Source organism: Calypte anna, chromosome Z, assembly GCF_003957555.1.
Source record: "Calypte anna isolate BGI_N300 chromosome Z, bCalAnn1_v1.p, whole genome shotgun sequence".
In the NCBI taxonomy this organism is placed as follows: Eukaryota; Metazoa; Chordata; class Aves; order Apodiformes; family Trochilidae; genus Calypte; species Calypte anna.
Window position 1 is genome coordinate 16773332 of NC_044274.1, and position 22462 is coordinate 16795793.

A 22462-nucleotide genomic window follows, 5' to 3' on the forward strand; every position below is an offset into this window, starting at 1 on the left:
GAATTGTTATTTGCAGTTGGGAATACTTGTACCAGAAATATGACTGGTTTTTTCTAGCCAGGGAACACAAAAGCATGTGACCCATTCACTCAGTCAAATTCAGCTGGAATTTGAAGATCAGCTTCATTTCCTTTCCAGCAGATGAATAATTGCTTTCAGAAATAACCTAGCAAACTCCTTCTACTCAATAAGTTTGAAAATATACCACATAAATAGTGAACAGAGAAATTTATTTTTGACTGCTTAATATTAATCTAGAAGAAAAATCGACTAATGTCTCTGTTAGAATTGTTAAGTGAGCAGAGATGCTTACACTGTAACAAGACTCTTCTTCAAATAGCAGCAGGTCCCATGTCATCCATTAGATGTGTATCTAGGTAACTCCAAATTTGCACTGTAGCATAACCAAGCACAGTCAGGCATTAAATAAGGAAACTAGCATTTCTTGAATCATTTATAAATGAGGAAATTAGCATTTCTAGAATCAGCTATATTTACTCAAGGAAGCAATAAGGAACCCACGAATTATTCCACATGAAAAGAGAGTTTCTAATAAAATGCATCCGAGGTAATAACAGACTACACACACACAAAAAAAAAAACCAAAAAAAAACAAAAAAAAAAACCAAAAAAACCCACACCAAAACAAAACAAAACAAAACAAAAAAAACCAAAACCAAAACAAACCACAACAGCAGGGATGAAAGGTAATTTATAGCTCTCTAACTTGGAAGTTTATGCTGCTGCTACTAAGGCACTGAGAATGCTTTATGTATGGCTGGAAGTTGAATTTTGGCTTGTCTCAGGTGGAGGAAAGCACATGGACATCACATGAAGCTCTCTCTAAACTTTGTACAGCTTTTTCCTGTAATTTGTACAAGCCACCTTTTAAAATTAAACACTCAGCATTTTTTAGCAAGTTACCTATTGATAGTTTCAAAATCATAAAATCATGTTTTCCTTCTCAGAACAGAATAGTGGACAACTTAATCAAATTCTTGCTGTTCAAAAAAATTTCCTAGTAAGTGGAAGTTAAACACAAATATTTTAAGTTCACATATAATCTGGAATATTACTGAAAGCAAACTCACTGCACACACTATAAAATAGTTAAGAGTTTTCAGCAGAATTTCAAGATTAAGTTTATTTCTACATTGTAGTATTTCTACATTCTAAATGGAGTCTTTTCTGTCTGAATAGTTACAAAAAATAACAGCAGCTTAATTCTGCAAATTCTAATGTACCACAGGTTAGGTAAGTGCTAGACTAATCTAATAAACTTTTGCCTACAGAATGATACCTATTTTTCTGCTTCCTTTCTCTTATAATAAAACCTCACTAGTTCCTGGTTTTTAAGTAAGTGAAAAGCCACTGCCAAGTTGCTTTATTTTTTTTTATTCTTAGTCTAAAAAAACCAGAAGTCTACACTTCTGACATGCTAATAGAACAGAATATTGGTAGGAAAAGAAAATCTTTCACACAGAGTAAAGTACTGGTGCTGTTCATTCCAGGTTGTTGATGGAATTTGACCTTGTGTTTCTTATTCTTTATTAAAAATATGCATACAACTGCTATAAAACTTCTCTATTTCCACTAAGAAGCAGTAAGACTTATCTGTTCCATTCCATTGACTCTTCAAGTAAAATTATCAGGAAGCATGTGTGTCAGCTGCTGGTAAACTGGGATATGTTTTCAGTTAATTGTTTTGTACAACTTTATAGTTATGCTTGGTTTTTTTAGTTTTGCCAGTAATTAGTAATTTTTAATAGACCAAATACATTCACCCTCACTTGTAATACTGCATAGATATAAATATAAATACCACCATGTACATTAGGGGGAAAATTTGGATGTATTGAAAAACTCCTTTTTGGAGATCTAAACAGGACAATAAGATATCCTTCATTGGCCTCTCCAGCAGCTAACAACCTTAAGCAGACTCCTGCTACACCTGAAAGAATATGACTTCCAGCGTAGAATAATGTATTTCAGGTAATGCTATAGTGCAGTTAATGAACAAATACAGAATGCCATTTGATGCAAGACTACTTTAAAACCTGTCACTGGGTTGTAGAAAAAATCAATGTCCCATTTAGCTGAGAAAAGGGCATAGAACATATGACTGATTATCATCGCAATATGAAAACTGAAACAAGTCTTTGTTGCCTGCTTTTGCAGTTTAACTCTACTGCTTGTGGTATTAGCTTTTTTTCATCTCACAGTCTTGTGATAATGCATTTACATCCATTATTAGACTAGAATATCATAATTTGGGGGACTAGATTTTGTTTAGGTAATAGTAAAAGTACATAATATTCTCCCCAATGTGTCTTAATGAGCTAATGTAACTTTTTTGTTATTTCTATGGAAATACTGATGAGTATATTCAGTTTATTCGCATCTGTTTCACTTCATCCTCCACAAGATCAAAACACGCAGATTTTATTCCATTTATTGGTAAACTGATGAACTATGAAGTTCATGACTCAGTTAGTGGATATGACAAAATTTGGCCTTATATATTAAATATCTAACAATACCAAATTTCTTACTGTGGAGAAATCAGGGCAATGTATTTTCCTCAAAGCTTTCATGTTGCTATCTTCATGAACAGCTTCTATTTTATTAATTAGGATATATCAATCTTTAGTTACTGCCCATCGGGATTACTTTAGCTGCTTAGTAGAGAAATGAATAGAGCTCAGTGTTAAATTAATATTGAAGTACTAAAAAAAAGGATCTTACAACCAGTAACTGGTCCATTCTACAAAAACTTTTTATAGGCGCAAACCGCCTTACCCTCTCTCACTGCCCCTTATCAGTTGTAAGCTAAGGATCAGATCCTTCCACCATGGCCCACAGCCTCATGGGAAAGAGTCCTCAAATCTTGTGTAAGCTTGTGCAAAATGTAGTCATAGGATGAGGAAACCCATCTTTAAATGCAATGGACTAAAGGTTCAGGAGAGAGTTGAGATAACAAGCAAAAATAGGGAAAAAAAGCAGGACAATCTAAAATAATACCTAGAGGGTGGGATGTCTAGGGTCAATCAAAAACCAGAAAAGTAGAAACTGTCTGAATTTAAACCAAAGTGGTTTAACGAATACATCGTTTAACCTTAAGTAATCACACACCTCAATTTTCTAGCTTTACACCATTTTCAGTGTTATTTGCCATCAGGTCAAATCTAACAACAGAGCACAGAGCATGCTACAGCACCCTCCAGAAATCCAGACATTGGGTGTCAGAGTTGTCAGTTTAAATGAAATAAAATTTGGTGTGGATATGGACATGACATAAAACATGAACTGCCATATAAATGTGTGATGGATAAAGCCCCAGTAAATCTGCTGCCTATTTCCTTAGGTTCTTCGAAGGTGGTAATAAAATGTCAAGATATGTAAGGTTTTGTGACAGCCCACAGAGTTTAATCCTGACTTCCAACTTGAAGTGGTTTGAGTATTTAAAATAAATGCTATTTATTTCTTCTCCTAATTCTCTCAAGGTCTCTTTGGTAGGTCTTCTCCAAGAAAAGAATAATACAAACCATCAGGAGCTGGTGCCTGATAGAATTAACAGGGACTGTTAGTGGCATTAGTTTTAATAAAAATATACCTACTTTTTATATAATAGCTTCATATATTAATAGTTCCTGGTGATGGAGATGGGCTCTTGTTCCGGGCTGAAAGACCTGCCTCCAACTTACTGGACACAGATCTGAATAACCATGGTAAAGACTTTATTGAGTGGGACATTTCACTGGCCTCTGATTTTTATTCTATTTATCAAACCACTTCTGGGACAAGAATTTATGTGTTTGGGGGCATAGCTTTTAGGATGGCTTTGAATCCTGTTATGAAACAAATTCCTTGGGAAAATTAGTAGCATAAATATCAGGTATCATGAGTTTTCCCTAAATATTATTTTCATGGAAATTTTTGCACTTTCATTATTTTTAGCTTTTTGCTGTTGCAAAGACCAGGGAAGGCATATAGACCTTAAGATGAGAAAAGTATTAAATAATGCATGCTGTAATCAAAAAGTAAAAGCCAGACAGCATCAGAAGAGTTCCAGGCAGTATAATGGTTTTATCTGTTCATGAAAATGAGACATTATATTTCAGCAAACACATGCTCACCAGTCTTAGTCTGACTAAATAAAATATCTGTTACAGATTTATGTGATTCAGAAGTAGATGTGATTAAAAAAATTAAAATATGTCATATAGAGAAACACATTTATTTGCAAATTAAAGAACAGTACTGTTTCCAAGATTCTCTGGAGGACAAGTGAGTAGGAATTAAAGGAGTTAACAATGTTGAAACATCCTTTCTCTCAGAACTAAAATTGTTACAACTGTAGATAAAACAAGGTAAGTGAAAACTAAAGGTGATATAAAATGTTTTTTTTTTTGTCAGGCTAAAATTTTATAGCTCAATTGAATATTATTTTTGATTATTCCTGTTGGTAAATTTGACATTACCATATTTGCTGAAACAAAGATATATGTCAAAATAGTAAAATCCTTCACAAACAGAACTGCTGAACAACAAATTGTCATGCAGTTGTAACTTCCATCACTTAGAGTCATCTCCTAAACCTATAAAATTCTGATCCATCATTCCATGAGGTTTCTTTGCCATCACACTCTAAATAAATAAAAAACTATAGACTTTGTGAAGGGTAAGTAGTGTTCTAATGCACTCAGAACTAATAAATAATCACAAATCTGCACTCTGAAGTCAATCAGTATTAGAGTCAAAAATAGGTTGTTGTCATTTCTCACATTTAGATTACACTCTGGATCTACATGAACATAAAGCATACCTGTATGTGTTTTGCCTGTAGATAAAGATATATAAATTTCACTAATTTATTTTTCCAAGCTAAAAACAAATTAACTTTGTGCTCAAAAATGAGAAACGTGATCTTTGAGCTATGAAAATAACACTGCTTCCAATAAGGGAAGAAAAACAAACCAAAACAAAGCAAAAAGCAAACAAAACCAAAACACACTAAAAAAAAAACCACCAACAAACAAGCAAAAAAACAACAAAACCTATCCAAAACAAACAAATAAAAAAACAAACCCAAACTACAAAACCCAAACAAAGCAATAAAACAAGGTGATAAATGGGAAGGGGGATGTAGGGGGAGCAGTGGGGAACGAAAAAAAGATAACAAAGCTGCTGTAAGGATTGTGGGTTTGTGCCCTATTATTTTTATGACAAAATAAATATTTACCAACAAGAGCAGTTGAATCAAGTCAACAAACTTTTTAATAGCTGCAGGCTAAATAAAGCAGAAGGACTCTTTTGCTGAGTTTGCAAAGGTACAAATATACTTTATATCCCTTATTAGCAGCAGTCAAATAACTCCATGGAACAGTGAACACTTCTGAAAAGACAATTATTAAATTGATCTGGACATTTCTTGGCTTTGATATGAAGGGCTATTAGTAAGCAAAAATTCCATTACAAGATATATCAAAAAGCCTAGCCAATTTACAGAGTTCACTAAAAATAGAGAAACAAAATTATTACCGTGCATTGGCATCATCCATTTTCTCAGCAATGAACAGCTTTATGAGCACCATTAACGTTACCTTTTCATGAGCTGCCAGCATTGACTCTTTAGAAGCAACTGCTTCCACCTCTTCTGTCGACAGTGGTTTTAAACACCTTAGAGGAATGTGACAATTGGCAAGGCTCACGAAGGCAAATGAGGAAAAGTTGGTCTCCAGTGGAAATAAGATGGAAACACCAGTGCAGAAAATATTTTAAACACAGTACCTTGAACTTGATACTGAAATTTTAGAATAAGATGCAGACATAAAATCTTTGGAAGTTAGCAGGAAAGGTTCTCCTTGTCCCAGACACCTCTACAACTTCAAACAAAGCATTTCTATGTGCACCCTAGCAGGTCCATGACATTTCTGCAATATAACAAAAAACAAGTAAGAAGGCATTTTGCACTGCACACCCTGCAGGCGAGATGACTTATCTGAGATAGAGAAGAGATGAACTGCTTCCTAAGTAACTGCCTAGTGAACCAAGTGGAACTGTTTCAAGAGATCAAAAAGGGAATAGATAATCATCTGGTAATTCAGACCATGCAGTAGGGAGTATAGAAGCGTTGCCAGGCAGGGACTTTGATTTTCCTGCACTGTAGATAACTTACCTCATTTACTTAATACTATTCTTGTTGGCATCTCTTTTTCTCTTTTCCTGCTCCCTTTCTAGTTTGATGAAAAATATTTAGATCTGAGCTTTTTCCTCACTGAAGAGTTTTCACTGGTAATATCACAATGTCTTTTTAAAAAATTATTATTATTATTGGCAACCATGAATTGGCATCCTTTGTTGAAAGCTTGTATTTGCAGAAAATGCCAACTCTAATTATCCTAGAGACTTAACACTGCCAAACTGAAAGCAAGATTGGCGTACCACTTGGGTGTGTTACAACACATGGTCAGACATTGCTACTGCTATTACTGGAATTGTCTGTGGTACATAAAAATAGCAGAAAAAGAAAAGAAAATCCCCAGTAATGGGTAAGGAATATTTAATAGCCTAACAGTGAAATTGTCCTTTCATTGGTTCCAGTAGCCTCCCTACTGCCTTCCCCCAAAGAAAATAAAAATGAGGACAAAATAAAATCCAGGCCCAAACAAGTTATATACATGGAACATTAATATATGTCCATTAATACTGAAAAAAAATTTAAAAAAATTTAAAATATATTTTTCCAAGAAAGAAAATCTTTCTGGTTTTACAGCTACCCAGCAAGTTGCATTTTTTATTACTTTTACATCACTCATGGAATTGAGAAAATTCATATGAAGCATCTTCAACAATCCTAGAGTCCCCTCACTCCAATGGCAGGTGTTACAGCACCTCCAGGAGCTTCCTAATGTTCCCTTAATTCCTTGAGAGTTATTTATGGGATTCCTCCATATTGTTATCTTGAATATAGAGAATCACTGGATTTAAGAAATTGTGAAGAAAAAATAAGTCAGACAATATATAACTTTGCTTGTGTTGGAGAACTCTGAAAAAGCTTTTTTTGAAACAGTACCAGGAGACTGATATGTCTCATCAGAAATGCACATTGTTAAAAGCACAAGTAGCCTGTCTCTTTTAGAATTTGCTATATTCAAATTCCAGCCTTGAAACTCTCTTCAAGTGATTCATTTTTTTGTGGTGAAAACACTCTCAAATGTGCCAAAATTAATATTGTAGGAAAAAAAAGATGCTCCTCAGCAGAACTCCATGTTTCACAACAATAAAATTTGCATTTCTTTAAAAAGTTTTTAGAAAATAATAAGAAACCATACCAAAATAAGACAATTCATGTTTCATCCTACTTCTGGAGAAAAAAAACAGTAAAACAAAAAAAAATCAGTTATGCAGCTTGAGAATTAATACTTAAGAAACAATATTTCATTAGCTATCATTAAGTGCTTATGGAAATAGTAGTAAAAAGGGACAAGTGATCTCTGAGGTGCATAGCAGTTCCCTACCAGCTGCACTCAAATGCAACAGAGTATAAATCTACTTGCTTAAAAAATACAGAAATCCCATAATCCTTAGTAGATGTAGTATGTATTTAACACTGGGCTTGGAAAGGACAGAAGGGAACAAGGCAAGCAGAGCATCAGAAAGGGCTCCTGTCTAACGGTTCTTAAAGACCTGCTCACTGTTAGGTATAGATATTGCTGTAACCCCATTGATTTTATGGGAATAAACAGGACAAAAAGATACAGATGTGAAAATACTGATGGATCAAGGGTCTGTGATAGCTAACTGCTATCTGCTGAGTTTGGCCACTGCTGAGTTTGACAATCTCTTACCTATGGCATACCTTAAAGGCACAGAACAAAGTGAATTTGTAACACTTTGTTCAAGAATGGTGCTATAACACCAGGGAAATCACCAACAACAATTAAATGTAAGCATTGGTGTATATTAAATATCATTCTGGATTGCTATCAACTATGTCAAGGTTATAAGCCTATTTGCATTATTCTCAGAATGCCAAACCCCAACTGGTTCCCAATTTAAAAAGTGCTGACTGTCTAGGAATTGGCTGAGACGGGACAATATAACCTTGTAGCTTACAATGCATTTTTATATGCCAAGGACACCATAGTAAAAAAGAATCTGTGAAGGCAAGGGGATTTGTTTTAGAAAACTCAGACTTGGAAGTCCACGTTGAAATAACTTTTACTTGACTCCTTCAAAAAATCAAGGCAACTCAGGAACCTTGAATAGTTGTTGTTTTGGGGGAAAAACCCCTAAATGTTGCTGCTGATGGTGCATAGTAGAGGCAAAAGCAAGCAAGGTCACAGAGAGGAGAATAATCACAGTGCATTAGGAAATGCTTTTAAGACTGGATTTCAGAGGAAGAAATTGTAAACAGCAAAAGAAACAGAGTAGCAGCCTTTACTGATGCTGGGTAACTAAGCATGACCAAAAAGCAGAGCACAAGATTTTTACATGGCAGCAAAACAGCACTATGAATAAGAAAACTTTTATTTAGGGTATACGTACCTTTTGAAGAACAGTATAAAATATCTGTATGCATATCTGGCATTGCTTTGCAGGTATGAAGATTTTAACTTTAGTCTTTTAATATAATCCTCATTTTTTTCTGAGATGTTTTGCTCACTGGTTCTTCTTCTTCTGCTCAGGGCAGCAGATGTGTACCACTGTGAGACCCAGTTTTATAACTTCTCAATTACCAATAGCTTACCTCACCACACTTTCACCCATAAGGCAGACTATCACCAGGCTCCTACAAACATGTTTTTTTATGCATTACCACAAAACTTCACATTGAGCACTTAAGGATAAACAGCTTATTAAAATGTGTCTTTTTTTCAAAGATAGAAACAATATTTTTTTTAAACTAGCCATAGTAAGTAGAAGATTGAAAGCCTAATCATCTGATGATTTTGAAACCTCTGTTCCTGTAAGAGTTATTATGACTGATTTGTTCTTTGAGCTGGTGAAGTCTTCTTCCCATATCCAAGAAATGTATGGTAATTCTTGCAATATGCATAACACAGCAGACACAAGTATTTTACAATTTCAAATATTTGGTTTGCCATGGAAAACATTGTGAAGAGGTAGAATCCTAGTTAATTATTCTCTCCCTGCTACTTCAGAATTATTCTGAGGATATCATATAAGGTAACTGAATGTTATTAGTATCCCTGCAAAGCTTTGGCATAGTCTGAAAACTAGAACAGACTATGACAGTTATGCACTTTACTAAACTCAAGAGTAACTTGAAAAGAAACATTCAAAAAAGATATTGTCCTTCTGCACCACACCTAAAATAATTTTTCACCAAATGTATACATTTTTTCCCTTGCAAATGACTGAAATGAGTCAGTAAGCCTTGAGGAGACTTCATGATTTCCATTGGTAACATGGAATATTTTTTAATTTTCACCAGTGCAGCCTCACTGAATTCAGCTGAGATGAACAGACTGGATCAGTGAATTCAAAATATGACAAGGCAAAACCAAGCAAGCTTCACCTTTTTATTATACACCTTATTTCTTCTGTAGACAAGTAAATTCTCAACACTTTCACTTGCTAGGAGCTCAAGAGTGGCACTAACAGCCAAGTCTAAGAAGGCCCCGAGGTAGCATATTTTGATGTGTTTGCTCTCTAGTGCTTAATGGGTGTCTGGGCACTCTGCCCAATTTCTGGAGAGAAATGGACACTTCAGATGGTGCTGCTCAGAGTCATAGTGGGGAGTGCAGACCTGCTGACAGCTAGTCGATGGGAAATGTCAGGGCTGAGGCATTGCCTTTTCCATGTGTTTCATGAAAGAGGCATTCCACAAAACCCTCACATATGCACACTGGCCCTCCATAGGCATGAGTGATCTCTCCATGAGAGCAGAGCCAGGCACTCCATTAAGCACTGGGTCCACCACAAGGAACTGCACTGGGTCAGACAGAACAGTGTGAGAGCACAAACCTTATTCCACACCAACCCTGCCCAAACTGGTGGATTTTCTTGGATTTGTTTCATTTTATAAAATAAAGTATTGCTACTATAGGGAGAAATACTTAGCAGGGAATATTTTTAACAGGGATTTTTAATAGGAACTTGATTATTGGAACAACTTTGCATACTGTAGCTTTCATCTGGGATGGCTTTCAAAAATACTCTATTTAACTCAGCAAATATGACAAGATTAGAAGACTAATTTTCTCTCTCTTTTTTTTTTTTTTCCCCAAGTGTAAGAAAATCAGTTGAAGCATATATCTTCTTGGTATGCTCATTTGTATGGGTCTAAGAAAAAATTGCCACTTTTCATGTTTTGCATTATCATCTATGGAAAGGGACTTGAAGGATTCAGAGCTATGAATCAGGAAATGGGTTCTGACCCTCTTCTCACTACTGGCTGACAGCACAGGGCACAAAACACAAGCTTTCTGTCTTCCCAAGACACATACACCACAGAAAGGAAGAGGTGGGGGATAGAAAAGATGATGGAGAATAAATGTCTTGCAGCGTATTTCTCAGTATGAAAAAACAGCTGGAGTTTACTCAAGTACATTTGTAGCTGAATTTAAAAAGAAACTACAATTTGCTAATTTATCTATGTAAAAATTTGGACATGCGGAAATGCTAAAAAATATTTAGCAGTTTTATAACTCTGTGTTCCTAAAATACATTTTCAAGTATAAATCATCTAGTGAAAAGAAAAATGTCAGGCCCAAACCAGTATCCACCTACTCAACTAACCAACTGGAATTATGCACATGCAAAATGGTTCATATGTGCACACGGGGAGGGGAAATTGTGCAAATGCTGTACTTGCAACACCAGTCCCATGTAAAGTGATCAAAGCAGTCCAGCTCAGCTGCTCTTAAGTCCATGTGTGTCTGACATTACGTGCTCTAGGAACCTAGAAACATGCTTCCACACCTGTACCAGACTGCCTTACACAGCCTAGGTCACCACAGATTGATGGACAAATAAGAATTCGGACAAGGCAATTGATCTGGCTTCATGACCAGCAAGAATATTCCTTTGTAATTTACTAATTAATTCAATTATTACACTATTATAATACTATGGTGAACCTGGAAAGGCCAATCAAAACTAGAGTTCAAAAATATTAACAAAAATTAAAATGTGGTGGCTGTTAAGGAAAACAGAGAGAAAACTAAGCTAAGGCTAGTTGAAGTCTAGTAAGTCCTCAAGAAGCCATGAGAGAAAAAATATCAGACATTGTGAAAAACAGTACATATAAAAAGCTTGGTGTTGATTAACTTTTTCATTCGTTTCCAAGGTAATAGCAATAGGAACATTAAATGAAAAAAAAAAAAAAAAAAAAGAAAGTGTGTGTGTGTGTGTGTGTAAAGATGTATCACAATTTTTTTTCTAATTATTTTGTAAATAGTTCATCTCTTCATGAATTTACTTGTTAAAAAAGTTACTGTGTTCATTCATTCTATTCATGAAGCTCATTTTGACACCTTCCTTCCCAGTGCTTGGTAGATAATATGTCATTTTAAGAGCCCAAATAAACAGAATTATTATTTTTTTAAATCCTTTTTAAAAGATCAATATATTTGACAAACAATTGTTAACAGAAATATAAATAAAATTCCACTGAGGACTAAGTTACTAAAATTGTCAAATAGTAAAAGAGGCAAAAATAAAATCACATTTATAGTATAGGCTAGTTTTGCTATGAGCAAAATAAATAAGTGATGGGAAAACAAGTTTATATGATTGATGCTAAGGCAAAACCAATGTTTTCCTTGGTTAATCTGTAACTGCAAGAAAAATGTAGGTTACTTGTTACTGTTCAATACCCTAAACTTTTTCATGATCAAAACAATGTAGGATTTCTAGATATTACTCCTTGTCTGCAGAAATTACATTTTAGTTGTAGCAAGTTTTTTGGTTTTGTTTTTCCATTTCAATTGTCATTGACATTTCATTGTCAATATGTTTGACATTAAATTTCCTCATCTGCCAAGCAACTCTCGTGTGGGATGCCCAATCACTTATGAGATAGATGAAAATATAATTTGTGTCTTTGTTTGAGGGAGGAATTAAGAGAATTTAAGAGAACTACTACACCTTCTTCAATCATGTGCTTTGAAAATACCACAGGAAGTTACTCTTAAAACAGATTAATTTTAAATTACACATATTCTCTCTCCAAGTACAAGTTTTGGCCATAAATCATGTATGCTACTATCTTAATAGTATGAACAGAAGCATCAACAAGCGCAGATTTCAACAGAGAGAAAAGATTGATTGTCATGAGCCTTTGAATATTGCCAGTCACTGAAGGTAAACTGAAAAAATTATGCAAGAACAATTAACCTGGAAATACAAAAACTGTTGCTGGAACTATTTTCTTTAGTTTCTAGTCAGAGGTACACAGATGATGTTAGGAACCCTTACACTTGGAGAACATTCACATAAATATTTATATGCGCATTTTTTTGAATTACCATTATTCTCTCACTTTTTTTTTTTGTTATTATTGTATTTTTTTATGACATTCACATCTTTCCCCTCTTCTACAGGCAGCTCAGTTGTACAAGACTTACAGCTCTGGCAGATATCTCATAATCTCGTTCAACTTTTTACAGATGGTTTCTCCCAATGAATATACAGGGAAAATACATATGTGCTATACAAGCTCTATTGTTGCAGCTCCTCACCTCAGAGTGCTCACTGAGATATAAAGCAGGATCTCCAATGTTGCCTACCATTTATTCATGCAAAAACAAGGTTGAAATGACACCAAATACAATCCATGGAAGCAGTCCCTACTACGATGAAACTTTTACTGGACAGAATCCATGAGATTCATGTCAAGAAATAACTCATAAAATATAACTTGCAACTGGAAAACCCATTTCTACATTTTCAGCTCAGTTTCTTATCCTTCTCTAAATATGTTTATAAAGTTTCATCTTACTCCTTAATGGTTAATTCAGGCAACTTTTTCTTTATAAAGCAGAACTTTGTTTCAAATCAACAATTAAACCACTATTTCATGGTCTTCAATGGGAGTCATAACAACAGAAGCCTACTTAAACAAGTAGTGTCCTGGGTATTTCATTGCCTTAGAAGGTAGCCAAATTTGACCAAAATCAGAACATGATATACAATCCATTGACATGTGGTGAATCTGTATAATTGCAGCCCTGCTCTTATTTGATAAGATGTCTAGATAAGCTAAGGAACAGGACAAACTTAGAGAATAAATAAAACCTGCAGTGCATGGATGGCCTTCCTAGCCCAGACCAGAACATATTCACTAGAGATCTCCCTTTTCTACCTCTCAGAACTTTCTGAGATAACTAAGGAAAACCTTTCCTGTAAAAACCCATAAAATTCAACAACAAACTGCTCACCACTCAAGACAATGAGAAAATAGAGTAGTGGGCTTTGGTTATTTTTAGTTCAAAAACTGTTCACAGCAACTGACAACATTAAAGAGAAAGTAGTGCATAGTATTATATCAACTTGAAATCTAATGAACTATTTTCCTATTCTTTAATACATGACTACTTTATTTAAAAATGAAATGTCCCTTGTAGCCAAATGTTAGGAAAAAGTTAAGACTTCACACTCACCTCCGACCTGCAAGCTTTTCAGATTTATTTTTCCTGCACAACTTGCTTCCTAGCTTTCAATTAGTAATGACATCCTGTAAGAACATCTAGCTTTATTTAATAAATGATGTATTAAATATTATTGCAGTGGATATATAAGAGAATACTAAGACAAATTAAGATCTGTGCACAAATATTAGGTATTTATTTAACTGGCTTCTTTACATGCAGAGACCTATTGGCATTATGGATACAAACACAGAGAGGAAGGATCTTAGAAGGCATCAGTGACATGCTAAGGTTATATTTTAGTTAAATTACTGTTGCTGAGTAGTTTAGAAATGTAAACAGCCATTCTCAACTGGTCACTATCAATACAAAGCTCAAAATGCAGAGATACTGTAATGGCTTGTACTTAGCCTGTAAAGAGCAAACCTTGAAATTGTCATTCTTGATAAAATACATTGGCAAATACTGAAAAATCCAATGCCCACGCTTCTCGTCTGTCTCATCACTGCAGGAATCAAGGGCAGCTTCTAACACATGCACTCGCTGTAATATCACAGTGTCTGAACTGTGAAACAGGATCCAGACCAGGGGCTGTCCAAACAGCTCTTGCCATCATCACCTTTTCTCGTAGCTCTGCAGCTCCAGAGAGGGAGTAGGATGATGTGACCAACATCTCTATCTTGCAAGAGGACTAAATATCCCTGACCTACCTCTTTGCCTGATATGGGGTGTATCCATCAGGCCATTAACCTGTGAAAGCAAATCTGGCTTCTGGTAAAAGTTTAGAATGGAAGAAGGAGAGGTTTTTTTCCCAACTCTGCATACAAGCTCTAGTAAATGCAAAAAAAAGAACTCTCTCCAGAATGTCTTAAAAAAACAATGAACAACAAAAATTGCTTAAAACCAATTTATTCCTAAAAACTATTTTATGGTTCAAAATTAAAGACAGGCTGATGCACTTCTGACCATTTTCAAAACTCATTGCTTATTATCATCTAGAAATGCTACTGCAGGTGTAAACGAACCTTCTTGGGTGTACAGCCAAGACTCCCAGCAACAGCCCCATTACAGTGGAAGCAGATAAAACTCTCATAAAGAAGAAAACATTATCCTCTAACATTTGAGTTGAGTGAAATTTATCTCAGGCTATGTTCCACATGGTTCATCTCCCAGAGAAAACATCATAGCCACACAATTACTCTCTTGGTGGAGGAAAACAAGAGACGCAGCTCAGCTTGCACAGTCTTAGGGGATAAAAAGATGGAGCAAGAAACTCTACACTTATAACATCCTATTTATTCTGTAATGGGACGGATTATTCTTTCCATTAAATGGATTATGTGTAGCCTATAAAGTAGGAAATTAAAACCCAGAAAACTCACGTCTTGCTTGCATTTCAGTAATTGCCTGCTCTACAAATGTGCTGCTTTTTGTCAGCAGTTAGTATTCTGCTATTAGGAAACCATGGATCATAGTGCCTTCTAATTGTCTCTGTTGGTTATGATAATTTTCCCACTGCTTTACAGAATTTAGAAGACTGAAAGATAAAAACTTGAAAATATGCTCCATCATCCATATCAGTGATATTTCATGGATGGGATGTATGCTTTAGTTGCAGTGAAACATACTTTTTGCAAAAAAAAAATTCACTGAAATCAATGAATTTTATGTCAATCAAATGTCAAAATATGTAAAATTCCATGTAAACTAAAACGTTTACATGGATGAGATCCATTATAATTTGGAACACTACCAAATTAGTAAAGACTGTATTAGATTCTCTGTCTAGCAAAACAGGCAATAAGCTCCTAATAAAAATAAATTACTATTTCAAAGCACTGAGACTTGCATATATGTATATTATGAGAAAGATTTTAAAAATCTTTTTAAATATCTTGATTCACATACTCTTTCCTATTCTCTAAAGCATTGTTCTGGAACTTAGGTATTTATGTATCTTTTCTATATTATCAGATTTATCTATACAACCACATTATGTTCAGCAAACTAGAACTACACTATCATAATATAGCATCAACACCCTCAACAGTATCAAAGAAATCACCTTTATTCTCCATAATTTTAAGTGGAGAAAGAAAAGATCCTGGCTCCAAAAGATCAGAGTCTGCAGATAAAATACCTTGCTCTCAGCTGCTATTATAGACAATCTATTAGCAACATTCCAACTGAATTAGAGCCAAATATGACCACTGCAAATCCTGCCCACTAATGAACTGAAAGCCAGCACAACCCCCAGGCACAAAGGGAATTAATTCCCTCTGGGAATGGAGATGAGCAACCTGCTTCTGTGAGCAACCCACTGCCCTGATGAAGGTAGAGAGCTCCTCTTCTGCCACAGCTACATTGAGCAAGGAGAACTTTTAGATTGTTTAATTCAAATAACAGCTTAAAGCATGGGGTTTTTTACCCTTATAATTTCGCAAGAGGTAAAGCCAGTAAGCACATGTCAAGCACACATGACAACAGCTTCATCTGTTGGGAAGACTGCTGAACATGGAGGAGACTCCAGGCCAGTCAAGCAGGTGTCTGATATACAGCCCAGTACAGAATGGAAGTCAGATGTGCAAGACATATACATGCAAGCAAGTATCTGCACAGTAAAGAGCAATGTGAATAACTGGTTTGCACATTTACCTAGTCCTGTGAAGGAACACTTCCTGGGGAAAAACAAAACTAACAAAAAAACAAAGAAGTGCCAAACAGCTTAGGTTCTGATACTTCTCATTGACTCACACAATCTGCTCTCAGACGCAGACTTTATGTGGGAGAAGCCAAATTTACTAATTTATATATGAGGCATTTTCCAAGCACGACTTTCCACAAGTACGCAGAACTTGCTTTTATGTTTCCTTCCTGTAGAAACTGTCAAGAAATAGGGATTTTACCTTATTCAGTCTTCTTAGAAGTAGGAAGGTAGAAGACACCAAGACAGATGCTTTGCTGCAGAATTCCCAGATTTTGTGCTAGGAAGAGAAGGTGGACCCTGCTACATCTTACTTCCCACATAGTTAATTAATAACTTTTCTTCCCTCACTCCCTATGAGCTAGACAACTCATATTTGATTGATGCATCTGTAATAGGCATAAAAGCTGGTGTCCCACTTTAAGCTAATTTATTTTTAAAATCCCATTCAGTCTATACTAGCCTGCTTATTTGCAGTATATCACTACCTGAAACAGCTATACAGAGCTTAGAAAATATGTTTTAAATGATCTTCTTGAAGCACGGAATTAAAGCTGAATGAAGAGAAAAAAAAATTACTGTCATTTCCCATTTCCATGGGACCTTTAATTAAGAAATTATGTTAAATTGTATAATAACATAATTGACAAGAAAACTTCATGACTTGTAGACACACCTGTTAATATGAAATAAAATTTATAATCCAGTCAAAAAAGATATATGTTTTCATCCAAACTACCCACCAAACTCATAGTCTCTTCCCTCTCACACAATTTCCCAATTGGTGTTAAAAAAACAAAGAGACATCAAAATCCTTGACTTTTCACCTGGCTGTACAGGAAAGAAAAAGAGGTTTGATTTTCTGTAAGGGACAAAAGTAATTTGTATACCTACCACAGAAACAGCAGGCTACTGAAATAAGAGTTCTCATCTGTTGTCCAGTTAACACAAGTATTTTTTTACTGTATTTTTATTTGGGCAACAATAATGACTCAACATCATATACACATAATATGTGGTTTCATACTGTTGGCAACAGCAGCCCAACAAGGAGAGGACACCTACTGGCAATCTATGATAATTGGGATCAGTAGTGTGGAAGGAGCAGATGAAATTGTTAATTCAGAATCTCATTTGGCAAAGCTCTTACACTCTTACTTCATTATTAAGCACTTCAATAAGACTTAGCATTCAAGCAAACTTGTATTTATGAACTTTTCTGAAACAGCATTACTGTAACTATTAGAAATGAAACAGTTCTAAGTAGAATAAGACACGTGTTATATGCTCAGAAATATGTTAAATTAAATCCCTGAGCTTTAGCAAGAGCTAGAATGGATATCAAGGCTCAAATAGGTTCATGAACTTTGAAAATATTTAGAAAACTAAAAACCAGATTTCAGTGCAAGTCAACACAAAATAAGACATGGCTGCAATTTAGAATTAATACATATTTTACTAGATTTTTTTTTTAAACATAACTTTTATTGCACATCTTGCAATAAGATTTCTAGCCCTTTAAAATTGGTTCTAATTCTACATACTTGACATCTCAGGAGTAATACTTACAGTGCGGTTTTAGAAGTACCACTTCTAGTTACTCAGAGATCTACTAGCTCTTGTCCTATGATTATAACAGCTGTGAGCAAATCAATCGAAGTCTGTTTTTAAGAAGCTTTGAAAAATACTCTGCTTTGAAAGAATCAGTAAATTTATAACGCAGACATATGTAAATCAAAGTGGCATATCATCTGAAAGGTAATAATGCATTTATTCCTTGTTCACACCTCTTATTTTTAATTATTCAGCTATGACCATATTCAACTAAGAATAACAATAACTTTAAAAAAAATCCAGAACAAACTCATTGTCAGAAATTACTGCAAAAATATTATTTCTAAAATCATCAATTTAAATAGCATTTTTTTCTTTCATGTTATAGTTTTTAATGTAGTTTAAGTAACATATAATCTATTTATTAACAACTGAGTTGTAAAAGACTGGGATATTGTATTATGTAGTGCTGTATATATGTATATATATCGTATATATTGGAATATTGTATTATACATAATGGATATTGTAGCTAAATGCATGTTTAGGACAGTGTGGATTTGAATTTTCAAATTCAGTAAATTAATTCCTGCCAACATATCTTTTTTCCCCTTTGTTAAAATGTTTCTTCACCTTTCCACTAAGTCATTCATTTGGAAAAGCTATTATCATCAGACTGATATATTAATCAGATTTCATATACATCATACCTCAGGCTATAGCTGTGTTCCCTCATAACAGTTAAGAAGAAACCTTTGGCACTTTATACATTATCTAACTCAATACCACTTTGTGGCTGTCAGAAGCTTGCTCTTGATCTAGTTTGTCTAAATGATGGGAACATAAAGAAAGAAAAGGAAGCATGTTTGATCAGCATCATATAAAAATCTTTTAAATTTTTACCTGCTCATCTTAAAGTTGTTACTAACAACTGAAGTCCTGGTAGGTGACAATAAAAGCAGAAAAATCTCAAACAATTTGAGACTGCCTTTTCTGTTAGAGGACATACAAATACCTCAGTGGGATAACAGCCTTATTGCACAGTCTGGTCTGTTCCTCTGTTTTCCATGAAATATACTCCTGGCGGGTAATGAAGAATGAGTTTGCTGGCTGTCCTCTCAGTATTTTTGACATAATGCTGACTATTCTGAATCCAAATATTTTTTTCAAGCCATTTAATTTTGGGATTTATCAGAACCCAATACAGTCTAAATATTAGATTGCATGTTACCACAGTCTTCAGAACTCTTTTTTAGAAATAGGCAAGAAGCTTCTTGCTGCTTTATTATGGGATAAAAAAAAACAAACCTGTAAAAAAACAACAAAACCTATGACCCTCTTCAATCTTCCTGAAAACTGTGAGAGAGCAAAAACTTTGGGAGAGCACTGTAATGTGTTATCAAGCATAAGAAGATGAATTCCACTTATTTTATCAATACTTGTCAAATAAAGTATCATATAAGAAATGGTCACAAGTTTTACTAGTGGAATCAAAGGTGAACTTTACATTAAGAAGCTATTAGTTAAAGATTATCTGGACCAAACACCAGCTATTGCTGGTTCAGATCACATCCTCTGGTCACTTCTAGTTCCACCTAATGGTTGATTCAACTATTTTTAATTTAAAATGCCTCATTTATCTTTGAAGACTAAATGCAGCATTCAACCAATAAGACATCTATGAAATCTACCTAATTATAAACTGCTTCATAAAAACTTGTATTTTAAGTTCTTCGCAATTACAAGAATATTATTAACTTAGTAAGTTTGAGGGCTAGTCACAAAACTCAAAAGTAGATTTATGTGGTTAGAAGAATTTCTGATACTGTTAACAGAAGCTCATCCATGCTTATTGTGCTGATGGTCCCAAACCATTTTTGGTCCAAATACTCGCAGACAGTAAATCTAGGTAAGTAAAAACTCTTTAATTCATTCTGGTTCTTGTGTAGTTCTTTGGAGAGACCTGACAAGATTTTTGTAGGAACAACATTTCAGCAAATGGTAACTATACAAATCTTACCTCTTCCCACTGATGTATGTATCTAATCAGTCTCGAAAGGCGTAATAAACGTAACAGGCTGAGAATTTTTGTAAATCTCACAATACGAAGTGCTCTTGCTGTCTTATATACCTCTGAATCCATTCCTTTTTCTACAATGAGAAAGATATAATCCACTGGTATTGATGAGATGAAGTCAACCACAAACCAGCTTTTTAAGTAATTCATCTTAATGATTTTAGGGTCCAGTATTATTTCAGAGCTGTCTTCATTTACAGTCCCAGTTCTAAAATTCATGATAAGGTCCAATAGAAAAACAGTGTCTGATGCCACATTGAAAATAATCCATGGTGTTGTTGTTTGTTCTGTGAAGAATGTGATTCCAACTGGTATAATGACAAGGTTTCCAACCATCATTATGAGCATGATTAAGTCCCAGTAAAACCTAAAATAGAAAGGAAAAAAGAATAATTGATAAAATGTGACAAAACATACTTAGAAAAATGGTTCCTATCATGTCACCAACTTTATCTTTGAGATGGTTAAATACTTTTGTTAATGCTAAGAAAACTCTCACAGTTTCAATTAATTCAAAATATTCACAGTCAGTAGATAAGACAAAGTGAACACTATATTTTATTATGAGACTTCCTTCACAAGAAAAGCATCTAGGATAAAGACAATACTATGGCTTATTATTTCATAGTGTATCTGAAAGGTGTGCATGTATGGCACTCAGTAGACTTATCCAGACTCCTGTTAAAACCTATCAGTGGATTTATATAACTAAAACTAATGTCTGGTGCCAACCAGAAATACTTTAGCAATTTTTTAACAGTTCTCTTGAAATGGAAACACAAATATCTTACAGATAAAATATTAAATGTAAATGTACTCATACAATTACAGTGCTGGAATAAATTACAGGAAAAGAAAAAAAAGCAAAAAAATAAAACTAAAATTAGGTAGCATCAAAACTTAATCCAATTTTACAACCTGAATTGAGCTTTCATGCATTTTTACAACCTCACAGTCTATCTTCTCTCAGAGACAGCTAAGAAGTTTCAGCAATAATATTTCCAACTTTAGCGGTTTAAAATGAGTACTGCATTCCACTGTTGTCCTCCAGAAAGACCTAGGGGGTCCCTTCTAGCACTGTTAGAATGATGCTAACAGTGCTTGGTACAGATGATAGAAAGCGAGATTCATAACTTTAATATCTATTATAGACATGGTGAGTAAATGCACCTGTTACCTCGATTATACATCTATCCCAATGAAAGTATTGCAGAGGATGGTAGTAAACACACAATGGATTTTGGGGAAAAAAAACTCTAATAAATCCTAAATCTTAAATTGTCAAGGAAACTTATTCTTGTCCAATGAAAGAACTGAAAATGAACTTGAGAAAGCCTAAACCCAGAGCATGAAATCTTGCTCTGCATGAGAACACGATCTGTTTAACTGAACTTCATTTGGAGATGCACAGAAACCTGTCAACAGTTCCCCACAGACTCATTAGTCTTTCTAGAAGACTAGAGACAGCAATGGATCCCCAGCTATTTCCCTGCTCTGACTTTCCATTGTAGTGGAATGTATGTGGTGGATATGCCACCAGAGCACCGCTTCAGTACTGAATTCCAGGCCACTTTTATCATACGGTGACCATCCTCCTGGCATGCAACAAACACCCTCATATTGCTAAAAGTGTGAAGTATTTGTTATTGCTATTATTATTAACAATAGTAATTGTAATTATAATAATTTTTGACTGGTCATAAAATATTTCAGAACCATGAGTTTAGCTTTTGCTACACTTGCACAGACCATATGGATTACATTAGATTTTGGAGATTGCTTCTTGTGTTCAGCAAATGATCCATTTTTATAAATTCCCTTTGTTTCATGTTTATCCATGAAAATAGAGTAAGATTGAGAGTGGTGTCAGAACTTCCAGTATTAATATTTTTCCAAGATAAACCTACACAGATTAGGCTTGACTAACACTAGACAATGTAGATGGCAAAGAGCCTTTAACTGGTACTCAGAGTACTGCAATGTGATTCATATTTTACACATTTTCAATCTCACAATAAATATGACTACCAAGTGCTATAAATATTCAGTTTTATCTGGGCTGTACGCATTTTTGCCTGACATGTGATGGTATTCACCATATTTGTTTCATCTGGTAGAAACTTTGAAATTTCTCTTATCTTTTAAAATTCATGTAATAGTCTTCTTGCTGTGCTAGATGGTTTTTCAATAATCTAGAAAAACACTACAGAAGGAATCACTAAATTCATCTATCACTGCTAATGTATTCTATAGGTATAGTCACCTCAAATACTTCTACAATGCTACAATATTTTAAAAAATTCTTATAGGAGAATGTCTCCAAGAAATTCTGAAAATACTGGACACCATTTAGGAAACATTCAGAAGAGTACTTGTGTCTGTGGTTCACTCCTAAGCCAAGCATTGTTTGACTTCAGTTTGACCTTTCCCTTTCACCACCCTGGGGAGCAGTTACGCAACAAAGGCAAACCCAAGCTGCACAAGCAGCCACCCAGCCAGCCCAACACA

General features: G+C 34.7%; 1 protein-coding gene across 1 annotated transcript in view; it reads right to left on the reverse strand.

The window, feature by feature from the left end:
* HCN1 (hyperpolarization activated cyclic nucleotide gated potassium channel 1) overlaps positions 1-22462 on the reverse strand; it is a 176337-nt gene that overhangs the window by 133471 nt on the left and 20404 nt on the right. The window contains exon 2 of the mRNA XM_030467389.1: positions 19898-20321. Within this exon, the coding sequence (XP_030323249.1) occupies positions 19898-20321 (424 nt within the window). The remainder of the gene's footprint in view (positions 1-19897; positions 20322-22462) is intronic.